General features: G+C 38.4%; 1 protein-coding gene across 1 annotated transcript in view; it reads left to right on the top strand.

Annotated features, from left to right (window-relative positions):
• Positions 1-6,023, top strand: part of LOC139739788 (neuronal acetylcholine receptor subunit alpha-10-like) — a 30,107-nt gene extending 24,084 nt beyond the window's left edge. Inside the window, exons 5-7 of the mRNA XM_071650382.1 lie at positions 2,803-3,035; positions 3,972-4,065; positions 5,273-6,023. Of these exons, the coding sequence (XP_071506483.1) occupies positions 2,803-3,035; positions 3,972-4,065; positions 5,273-5,940 (995 nt within the window). The 3' untranslated portion in view covers positions 5,941-6,023. The remainder of the gene's footprint in view (positions 1-2,802; positions 3,036-3,971; positions 4,066-5,272) is intronic.
• The last annotated feature ends 6,553 nt before the right edge of the window (positions 6,024-12,576 follow it).

The following is a 12,576-nucleotide window of genomic DNA, read 5'->3' as shown; positions in this document are numbered from 1 at the left end:
TACGAGTTTTCCGGCGGGAATCCAAAGAGGTTCTGACAGCTAAACGACGGGATTGGAGTCATGAATTTGTATTAGTTGTAGATATTTAACTCGCTTCAGCGCGAAGCGACATAGTGTGGACATGTCGGTCGATCCCCCACTCAGCGGGCCGTTGGGGGCGTGAAACATGCACGTGGGATTCATTCATGGAAGGCACGGATGACTGTGTTAATGCGCCCTAGCACATGATCAGATGGCGTCATCGGGGGAATCAGCACGCGCGACGAAGATGCGACAGCCAAGGCACAATAATGACTGTCGACTTCTTAAAGATTAGCCTATACTGGAGGCACACACTTGACGAGCCAATTGCAATTTCAGCATCCCCCACGGACCCCCCCCCCCCCGCAGTTGTCAGGAACAGTGAATTAGGACGAAATAGCTGAAAAAAAATACACAAACCTCGACAACGGGGGAATCAGCAAGAGAGCGAATGAGATAGATGTTTACTGATGACCACGAGTTCTCCCTCAGAAAGTGTTATTCCCTGAACTAAAAGAGCACAGAATGTAATATCTCTGCGAAGTACTTAATTTTGTCCTATAGATGAACATTTTACATTCAGGCGTTTCAATTCAGGTCTTTAATTAAAAAAAAAATCGACTTTTATAATGTTGATAATTCTCAGAGTCACGAATGGTGCGTGAAAACGATTATATTGGGTTCTTTTGACAGTCGGTTATAGTTATGTGAATATATTTGGGGAGGGGGAAGCAGGGACACTTTTTGAATGTAAAAAACAAACAAACAAACCTGTCCCTTCTCCTTCTCAAAATGTACCTGGCTACAGATGCTAATTATAACCTACCCATGAATGACCCTTTCATTGTGTAGGTTCCAAAGTCAGATAACAGTCGATTAAGTTTGGGGAGGAGGGCAGAAAAAAAACAAACGTTCTTTTACATTTGGATGGAATATGCAGGATGTCCAATAAAGAGCAACAGCAGCCGCAATAACAAAGTAAATCCACAACGTCAAATGAAACCAAGAGGAGAGAAGAAAAGCAGAGCAAACGAACCAGCCAAAAAAAAACAACAACAACAAACAAACAGAAAAACGAATTTTCCTTGACACAAATAGATAATGACAGACACAGAACACAACGCTCACGAGAATCTAATGAAAGACCAGCCTACGAGAATCCGGGGCTGCATTTTGATACTCGAGAGAGAAGCGCGCGGAACGTTACGTGCGAGACACCTGCGCTCAGCATTTCATGACTTTTCATGATTCAACATTGTGAATCCAAACATACCCACGGTATGGTAAGGGGAAAAAAAAAACAACGACAACAAAACACGGATAGTGACTTGGGCACGTGTATACATATTATTATTGATTCAAAGAATTTGGGGACGATGGATGGGGGGGGGGGAGGGACAATCCCACTTTGTTTGTTTATGTCTTTTCATGGCTGATAATGAGAACCCCCTATTGCCTCCCCAAACTTTAGCAGAATGCAGAAATAAGGAGCTCATCAGATACGCTACATTGTATTCTTAAGTTGCACAGCGAGGGAATAGCACAAATTTGGTCCCTTTATTTCATATTTTTCCTGTATAAAACCATTTCTGCGCGTACACACTGAAAAGGGTCACGTGATATGTTTCAACCGCAATTAAAGACAAAAAGTTTGATTTGTTAATCTCCTCTGTCAATATTGACTTTTAAAATGCTCTCTTTCATCATGAACACTTTAAGAAACATACCGCGTAGGAGGTGTGTATTGCCTTTACTTTTGGAATTGTTGATGTTGCTGCTTTGGTTGACGAAAACTCTGTGGATGAGCACTTTAAACAATAGCTGTCATTTCGTACTCCGTGAAGCATAACGACTTGCACAAAATTCTATACAGTCCATCGATGAAGCGTAATTTCGATCTGCTCGGCAGACTGAGTCATGGGTTATGTTTCTTCTTTTTTTTTTGTTTCGTTGTTGAAATCAATGCTTATCCCCCACTCTCAAATTAATGTTGACGGTGTAAACTTACTAATAGGAATGCTTAACAGCACTTAAAATGGGACATTAAAGCGACACTGCTCATTAGAGAATGAGGAAATCGACACAATATGTCTATTTCCGGCAACGATTGAGCTAGACATTAAAGAAGAAAATTGAAACGAGATCACGGTCTATTTGCCAAATTGAGTTGTTGTTGTTTTATCTTCATGAGAGTCATACAGGATAAAAACAATTACGACTCTAAGCACTGTGGATAACATCAGCTTAGAAAACATCATTAAGCTCTCGAGATTGAGTGATTAACAATTTTTTTTTTTAATCGGCACACGACACTAATGTATTTGAATACTAGCAGGGTCTTGCAGATTTGTCTTCTACCTCTCATTAATATAATGGCATCAAATCATCTAATGTCTGCAGCCTAATGTTCTTGTCCCTTTTATGATGAAAGCAAATCCTCCAGCACATGGGACTTGCGCAAGTGAACAACATATAATTATCATACCATGTGCCTAGGATCGGACAAGAAGCAATTAAAGGTGTCTATATCTTCACTCATGGTTTTCTTCTTTGTGGGGGGGGGGGGGGTATTTCAATGCAGCCAAATGTATATGATTTCACAAGGGATCGATGTGTGTGTAATGGTCTATTCTGTATGCAGTTTGAAGTCTTGTGATTTGGTAAGTTGTGTTTATCACACACGATAATCCTTGCCTCGTGACATCCACGGAGTATTATACAGACACTAAAGGAACTAGAAGATGTCTTGCTTAAAACTGTTGTTGACTTTTGACCCTGCAGGTCATACATCCGTCTTCGTGAGTAACGGCGAGTGGGATATGATGGGACTCGTGTCCAAGAACAACGTGGAGTTCTACCCCGATGACCCGGGGGTCCCCTACACTGATGTCACATTCACCGTCTTCTTCCAGCGGCGATCCCACTTCTACGTCTTCAATCTGCTGATCCCGGCCAGTCTCATAACGTTGATGGCGTCCTTGGCCTTTTTGCTGCCGCCGACCTCCCAGGGCAAGGTCTGTACGAATGATTATCTTTCCAAGGGGTAGCGAAATGGTATTGATTGCTGTGGCTACCTCAGCCCGATTGCAACAGGTTCATGGCCAAAATGATGGCGACTAGCATTGTGCATTGTGACGTCATGACAAAAACGTCACATAAACTCCATGTATCTATGTGCATTCAAATGTTCATTATTTTGCAATTGCATTTTTGTTGGAAATGAAATAAATGAAATGAAGTATAATAAGGCATAAAATACCCCCTTTTATCTTACGTAATACTTGACTCGTTGCTTCATAACGACTTCATGAACGTCATAACTTCGATTATTTCAAAACAAATACATTACGAAAAATCAGGTGCAATGGTCCGTCTTGCGCATCGACATGTCTGTCCGCAATACTGCAGCTGAAATGTCAACTCTGTTTATATGTGATGTGCAATTTGATTAATTGATCCATTGAAACATGACCTTCATTTGTAATACTGTTGGTACGTGCGTCACAGTGCATGCATTATCAGCATGTAACTGTGGGAGAGCAAATAGAAAAAAAGAATACAACAACAGCCACAGCCAATGTGTCTCAAAGCATCTTGGCTCACTGCCAGTTGCCTATGTAGCGAACGTATGTAGAATCGTCACCATACTGCGTTTAAACAATAATTGCATTTTAACTTAGGAAATGAAAGAAAGAAAATCGAGAATCAGATTAATGGGAGCCATCATGACTTTCGTACTTTGGTAAGATAAACGTTGGTTGTGATGTCAAACTTTCCTCGACTTTCCCTCGATCTTTTTGCCTATTTTACCACTGATTCTCTTCATCTTTTCAACCATGTCCTTCAACTCCGTCTATCCTTATTCTTTCCCCTGCTTGTTTGCCTGATTGTTTTTTGTCTTTCCGTTTGTTTCTTTCCCTCACGTCTTCATACCTTTTTTCTTTCCTTAGGTTACCCTGGGAGTCACTTTCCTACTGTCGAAGACCGTGTTCTTGATGATTGTTGCCGAGTCAATGCCACCGACCAATGAAGTTCCCCTCCTAGGTAAGGTGCTGCCCTGACGTCCTAAAGCAAACTGTCATGAATATGTATTTATGCAAATGAATGTAGCATGCTAAAATCACGTGAGGGAGAAAAGCTTCGAGATTTTTCGGAGACAGACATGGCGCTCGAGGACGAGAGTAAAGTTGTCAATTGCTGTTTCTCAAAGTCTGGTGGTGATACAGTATTTCTGTTTGACGTCTCTGTCGATTACCACCATCTTTTCCTCGGACCCATAACAAAACACATAAACAAACAAACAAACAAAAGGAAATACAAGCACTTAGACAAAGAATGCAAAGAGTTATTCTGGTTCTCAGAGAGCGCGTACTGAATATAGCTGTGATTGTATCGATGTTTCTTGATTTGACTGTGTATGTATCTAAGTTGTAAAAGGCTTATTCCAAAAAAAAAAAAAAAAATAATGGAGACTATCTCGGTGGTACGCTTATCGAACTACCAGTTTCACAGAACAACAGAGGGCGACCTGATCAGAGTCTTGATATCATTTTCACCATGTTTATTTTTGGGTTTTTTATAAGTGGGAATGAGAATATTTCGTCAGTAAATTGAAGTCTTTTAAGACATCAAAGTGCATACACGTCTATGACTGACGTCAGTACTAATGCGTATTCATGACCGTCCAGCCTAGCACCTTTATACGCTACCAGTTAGAATATAGCCCCCCCAAATACGACCTGGCGTCGATATTTTTCCACCTTAATGAGTACTCACAGTTGAAACACAGAACTCTTTGCAATATCGACTTTCGACCACAAACACCCTGATACGAATCACGTCAATGGCGTTATTCAAAGAAGAGTTAGAGACGGTACTCCGACTACTGTTTCACGTCCAGCGCTTTTATCATTTATTGAAATCATTAGCTAAGACCTGTAACTGCTACCAGTTGCACAGCACTTGGAGAGATACTGTGTCACATTGTTTCATGAGTTGATGATTACCGTAGTGAGTGAATGACTACGGAGATGACTACGTCAACTAGCTCACTTCACTTTTATTCAAAGAAATTTCAACAGAACGGCTTTTCTTGTTGGTCTTAATTTCGGGCTACCGTCGTTCTATAATGTCTTTCTGGATTTCTTACGAAAGTAACATTCCCTTGACTAATAATTTTCGACTCACATTTATTGCTTAATCTATTCAAATGATTCCCTCGTCATGCCGTTGCTTCAATCTCCTCCACTAGGTGAATACTTCGCCATCCTTATGATGCTCGTCACCACGTCCCTGGTCCTGAATGTCATCGTGGTATCTGTCTACAACTGCGGCAACTGCGGGGAGCCCATGCCCCACTGGGCACGCGTCATCGGCCTTCACGTGCTCGCCCCCATTGTCAGGGTCAAGGTGGAAGTCAAGCGATTCCCGCCAAACCGTATCGCGCGCAACCAGACGAGTCGCGTCGCTGCGGGAAACCGCGTGAAGGCCAAGCTACGCCAGAAGGCCTACGAGAAGGTGCCACTGAACGACAAGAACCGCACCGTCTCCAACTCGCAGCAGTACGGGCACGGCGAGCAGTTCTGCGTGCAGAACGGCGGCACTATGGAAAAGGAGAACTCGCACAACCAGTACACCGGGCAGTTCCAGCTCATCGCCTCCGAGCTGCGCCGCATGAACGACATTCTTGTGACCATCACCACGGAAACGCTCTGCGTGGACAAGAAGTCTTCAGGGAAGGACAAGGCCATAGCGCGCGAGTGGTTGTTGATGGCGAAGGTCCTGGACCGAGTCTTCCTATGCCTGTATCTCCTCGGGAACCTACTCGGCCTCACTTACCTCATTCTGACTGTCCACGAGAACAGTGATATCATGGATGACATCCATGACCTTGAGGACCAAATCGCTGACAGCAGCTGAGAAGGGCGTGTCCTATAAGATGCAGAAACAGAGGAGCTGGTTTTCAAACGAACGCTGCTGCAGTGAGACGGACGGAGAGGCAACTCCACCGGGGTTCCGGCGACCGGGCAAAGAAAACCTTCGCTACAAGGCAATGCGTAGATTCCTGTACCTCTACCGAGGCCGCTCATATTACCATCTCCTATCGTGCCTCGTTCCCGTATACGCATGTATACTAACTATACCCTGTATATGAATAAACCAAGTTTACCTTACCTAATCCAATATCATAGCGTAACCATGAATATTATGGCTTTGCACATACGGTTTGGTTGTGATTAGCAATGAACTAGTTTGATCAATGTCAGGTCTATTGAATGCAACTCAATTCTAGACAACATTCGATAACCTACAAGGATAGTTTTAGTGATGAAAGTAACGTTATCATATCTCTTATTCTGTTTCGTAAGTACGGTTAATTTTAGGAATATTTCACATACTTATACTACGAGCATTGCAAGGACACTTGTGGTTCGTGTGAGACAGCATTTCTAGGAATCAAGATACTTCATTCTAGCTGTCAAGGGATAAGACATGTGGTTCGTTTTGTGACAAGATTTCGAGGAAATCAAGTCCGCTTGTATCCTTTGGGTGATTTTTTTAAAATTTTTTGAGGGGGGGGGGGAGGGTTAAGAGTTCATGGTTTAGTTTAAGTCAAAGATACTACAAAGCAATAAGGGTCAAGACACAATACAGTAGTTGGTTAGAATGTAAGCATGGTACCCTCGTCTGGCATTTCGCAGCTTATTGGACCAAAAGCCACTCGAGTTCATGTATAGGATTATATGAAAATGCTCATTATTGCCTGGCTGATAGTTTGCTGATTTCACAGTAAAAAAAAAAGAAGAAGAAGAAGGGGAAGAAGATCATTAATTCTGCGGAGATGATCGCTGCTGGAAGGCAGCGTCTTGGCGTTGCTAACGAGCGACGTTCATCTCCTTCGTTGCTAAGAAGTAACCTAGCTGAAGAAGCATCTATGAGTTGCTAAGAGGTAAATTGAAGATGCATCTAAGATTAAACTATCTTCTAATTTCGTCTACCTACTGAACACACTGCTGCAAACAATATTCGAATGCAGTTTAGGATACAGTGAACTAGCCAAAACTCTACGCGAAAATGTGATACTAGTTAGCTTAAAAAGAATGTGATTTTTCTCACAAAATCCTCATACACATCGTTAACATTGATATAATTGGAATAAATATCAAAAGCTGTTCTTCGTTTTTCTTCTCACAAATTATATTTCATGTGATTATATTCCACTACCAATCCTCAGTCCTTTGGTCCTGATGAGATCTTTCTTTTTTATTTAAATTCGTGCTCAATTCAATTTGATTCAATTCAATTCAATAGTTTATGTATTTCCATAGAAAATACATGGTACAAACTCTATCATGGTCATATGTCTTAATTGCTGTTTAGGGCTCAAAATAATCATTTTTGTTTAAAAAAAAATGATTATTTCCTGTTGGATATCGTGATGACCGAACTTAGCACTTAACATACGCTTAAGGGCAGTTATTCATAACACGCTAAGCGTTCCGAGTTGAACTCGTGTAATGGAATGTGAAACCGGTGGATATTGTTTGACACATATCGATTCTGACGTCTTTTTAACATTATGTGTGTCATTATTCTAATCAAACAATGTCATCATAACTAATGGAATGTTGATTAAACTTTTCTTACATTTTCAATCTCTGCTGTGGCATCAAGGTGTGTGTAACGTAAGGAAAGCTAGTGCCAAATAAAGTGTGTGTGTGTGTGTGTTTGTGTGTATGTGTGTGCATTTATGTGTATTTTGTTGTGTTCTTCGTCCGTAACTCCGTGCTCTTGTGTAAGTGTACATCGATTTTGTGTTCATGTTGGTTTGAGATATTCGACTGCAAAGCAGAACACATAATGGCGGTTAATCATGGACTAGACCTATTTGCTTTACAGTCATCATATCACTGCCTAAAGATAGCGAGTGAAATGTATTAATCTATTGTGGTCGTGATACAACTCTGCATTAATGTACTAGTATATGATTTTTCCGTTAGACATTGGGATATTAGTCAAAGCGACGCTTTATGGGTATTTTTAGTTTCATTATTGAACTGGACACGGATACTTGACCAATTAACATTATGCGAATTATTACAAACACACAATAATTTGTATACGTCTGTTTTCGTATGAAACTAATTCAGCAACATATCATTATGTGATGAATGCACTATGTACATTATGTCATGTCTGATTGTATGTATATATATTGTATACATATATTTCTATACGTATATATACATATATAAATAATGTAAATAGAAATATCTGATGAGTATACACTACGCCACAATCAGCTGATACGATATTCATAGGTGACACATTCACACTAACTTATTTTTGCTGCTTCTCACCTTTTAGCGCTTTGAATATTCTCCAAGTATTTGCGCTTTCCGAAACTTATACTGTCGAAGTAAAATATCTTACATCCTACGTTGTTGTATGTCATTTTACTTTTTGCATTATTTTTGTGTTGATCCATCAACCAACATATCTGTCTGTTGTCTTTCTATGTATCAATCTATCTGTCCATCCATCTATCCATTTATCTATCTATCTATCTATCTATCTATCTATCTATCTATCCATTTATCTATCTATCTATCTATCTATCTATCTATCTATCTATCTATCTATCTATCCATTTATCTATCTGGTCGTTGTGGCATAGTGGATAACACTCCTGACTCCCAATCAGAGGACCCGAGTTCGAATCCCGCCCACTGCTTACGTCCTTGGACAAGATGTTTTTACCCACTATGTCCCTCTCGACCTAGGTGTATTAATGGGTACCTGGCAACACTAGGGTAATAATAATGACAGGGCCCTCTGGTAGAGTAGTGGCAACACTGAAGAGGCTACCCTGGATAAATGAACCTTATCTATCTATCTATCTATCTATCTATCTATCTATCTATCTATCTATCTATCTATCTATCTGTCTGTGCCTATCTGTCTATAATCATTATCATCTGCACACACCACTGAATTCGTTCTTATCATTTAAACATATATCTATTGCTCTATATTTTCCTTGTTTCATTAAATGCCTTCTTTTCAATTTTATAATAAACCGATCTTGTATCTTGTGTCACCATCTGTCTTTTTAATCCTTTTCGTCCCCTCTTTTTTTTTAAATCCTGAACAAAAAACAAAAACAAAAATATCTACCATAAGCACTCGTGCACACCAATTACATATTTGAAGTAGCCTTTATGCGTATTTGTATAGCCACCACAACAATCTGCACTTTAGTTGATAAATATACTTAAAGTGTTAACAGCAAATGCACAAGCTATTTTATTCGTAATAGAAGGCACATAATTGGTGTACAGAAGAATATCTGGTAGCCTAGATTTATTACCAATAGCAGAAAAGAAAATGGAGAATTGTTTAATCGATAGCGTATTGACATGCATTCTGATACGAAAGCATTTGACGAGATGTACCCCGATTCTTTACCTTCCTCCAAATGCAAATGGGTTAATAGTGACGACCTCCATGACAGGTGATTCCACACACACAAAAAAAACCAACAGTCACTTCCCTTTGTTTTTGCTTTGTTCTTTTTTGCTGCTCTGATTGCTTTCTTTTCTTCATTCGATATTTAAATTTGTTTCCAGTGTTATAACGATATGAAAATTATGTCTTCCTGCCTGTTTTCAAACTCCATATTATAAACAAGCAAAAAATGGTTTTACAAGTGTAGAGGCGGTATTTCTTTTACCAATTCAGAGATGTGAAGTCTTTAAGCGTATTCGAAGGCAGTTAGCATTTCTCTTTTTCTTTTCGTGTTTTTTTTTTTTTTTTGGCTGAAACATGTCAATAGAATGTGTTTTCAGTTGAACTGCATTACTAAGCTACAATCTTTGTGTTGTGGAATTAATGGTCAAACTGTAGTAGATTAGCTTTGCATGAATGGATTCCTTTGTATGATTATCGTCTTATTTACAGTGATTCTGCGAGTTGAATTTGACATGATGTAATTCTTATAGTGTTCATATAGTGTTCGTATAAGATATAATATGATTACCATTCAGTAATGCATCGACAACAGTACAGTTATGAGATTCACAGTTGATTTTCCTTAAAGCCAAACTATAGTTAAACACGGTTATATCATAGGAACTTTGACTGAAAGGTTGTAAAAACAAATGGCAAGTCATATTGCTGTGTAAATATCAATATCCTAGTTTCAGTTGCTAATTGGTTATGATCAAACATTCTGATTTTGATAGTCGTATCATATATTCTTTCCCTCCTATGTGGGTTTCTTACGTGAACTTCAGTGACCGTTGTTTTAGAAATAATATGTATATATCAACAGATTAAATACTACAGTAAGAAAATACGTTCATATCAATTCATCAACCGATTTATACGATCTTGCGTCTATGTCTATTGTATAGCATGTGTGTGTGTACAAATTGTGTGTAAATAAAATCTGCTCTTTTCAAAATAAATTTCCATCATTCACCCGTTCAGTATTTGCGAGTCAATGCTTCAAACTAAGACTTAGGCAAAAAAAAAAATACATCTTAAATCCAAAGGATATATAGCATGTTTGAAAAATTATTGAATATATTTTGATACATCTTAATGTATATATATATATATATATATATATATACATATATATATATTTATATACAAGTATATATATACATATATATATATATACAAATATATATATACATATGTATATATATATATATATATATATAATCATATATGGGTGTATGCTTGTTCTCATGCATGTGTTTCTTGAATTATTCACTGAACTGCTGTCCACACATGATACATTAAAATAATTAAAGAAATATATAAACTGGACGATGCTGTGGAGACTAAATGAAGATAGAACAGAAGACACGTGATCATTTCATGTTTTATTTCTGTATATAGGGCAAAACAATCCATGAGTAAAAGTCTACTGAAGTACACAATAAATGTAACCTACCGCTATTACACAATAGCTGTATGCGTGTGTATATATTCTTTTTTTTAGACATTGGAAATGATTTCACGACATAATTTGATAACCCAACAAAAAGTGAAGATGATAAAAGTGTCAAGTAGACATCTTCTCTAAGAGTCAAAACAGTATAAAATACCAATTTTCAAGTCTTTGTAAAGAGAAATTAAGGGTAACGTGACAATGTTGGGGGATGTTTAATTCCCCTTGTTAAAGGGGAATTTCCCCAAATAAACATGTGGATTGAGTGAATGCAGCACCATTAACAGAAAACATCGGTGAAGTTTGAGGAAACTCGGATGAGAAGTTCAAAAGTTATATATTGATTCCTTACAGTCTTGATGTCAGCATTGCTGGATAAGAAGACTACAATGTGTTCATGACCTCACCGAAGCACAGCGATGTAAAGAAAGTATACAGAGAATTGTACTTTTTTTTTCCTGGAATGACACATTCCTTCGACTTGTTACTTACATAATATTATGTTAAAATTTTCCATGCTTTCTTGAAGAGTTATGTCAGTTGCTCTTTCATAATGCCCCCCCTCAAAAAAAATGTTGAATTCTTGTAATACATCATATATTTATCATATATTTACATATATATTTAAATATAATCTGATATATATATGTATCATGTACACATGCACACATTGTTGTTCTGGAGTGACGTCACGAACTGTTGTAGTCTTCTCGTCTTTCAATGGCGACGCCAATACATTGAAACCTTTCCAGCTTTTGAACGGATGGTTCGATTTTCCTCAAACTGCACTTAAGTGTTCTACTGATATTGCTGCTTTTCCTCAATCCACATGTATATTTGAATTTCATTCCCTTTAACCCTCCTAGGGACCAACCCCTAAAGCAGCCATTGACTTTTGTACACAAATAAATCGACGCCAGTAAAGAAAGAGAGTTCATGGTTAATACAGCGTACACAATGCAAAATCTATTTTTTCCTTTGTGCCAGCACATTTGATTCTTCTTCTTTTTTTCACACAGTGAACATGGCCTAAATGATGGCAGGTTGTTCAATATCAGAATTATTTACAAAGATAAGGACGTAGTTCTATCAAAAATACTCGGCTATCTATCTAATTCGGATTTACATGGGTTCTCTTTTAGGTAGTTTGTGATTTTTCATCGCTAATTCATTTTTCCCCGGCCAAACAAACCTTAAGATGATATTTGGTACGAGAAAAAAAATTAGCAACAAAATCTCGTAGAATAAGCTTGAGCTGCCAGCTGATGCACTTCGTGAGAAAATTTGAAGTTTCTCCTGCTTTATGTGGATGTTTATGATTTACCATTGCTTTTAATGGCGTCATTTCATTTCTTCGTTGAATAATCATCATTATATTTGTTTTGATATTCATTTACAGGAGATATGACGGATTCCCCCTCCCCCCCCAAAAAAAATAGTTAACCGTTTAGAATTTGCAAAAAGAAAGACAATAACGCGACTCAATTGTCAGTAACATTATCAGCACCTTATGTGCGCGTCTTCTTATACCTGTCCTAAGTATAATCATGAAGCTACTGTAGCTTCATGGTATAGTAATGTGCTTGTGTGTC

Source organism: Diadema antillarum, unplaced genomic scaffold (genome assembly GCF_040938485.1).
Source record: "Diadema antillarum isolate AM-2024a unplaced genomic scaffold, OU_Dant_1.0 seq00000819_RagTag, whole genome shotgun sequence".
Taxonomy (NCBI): domain Eukaryota; kingdom Metazoa; phylum Echinodermata; class Echinoidea; order Diadematoida; family Diadematidae; genus Diadema; species Diadema antillarum.
The sequence above is the reverse complement of the archived record's forward strand: the minus strand, read 5'-3'. Positions and strand labels throughout refer to the sequence as shown.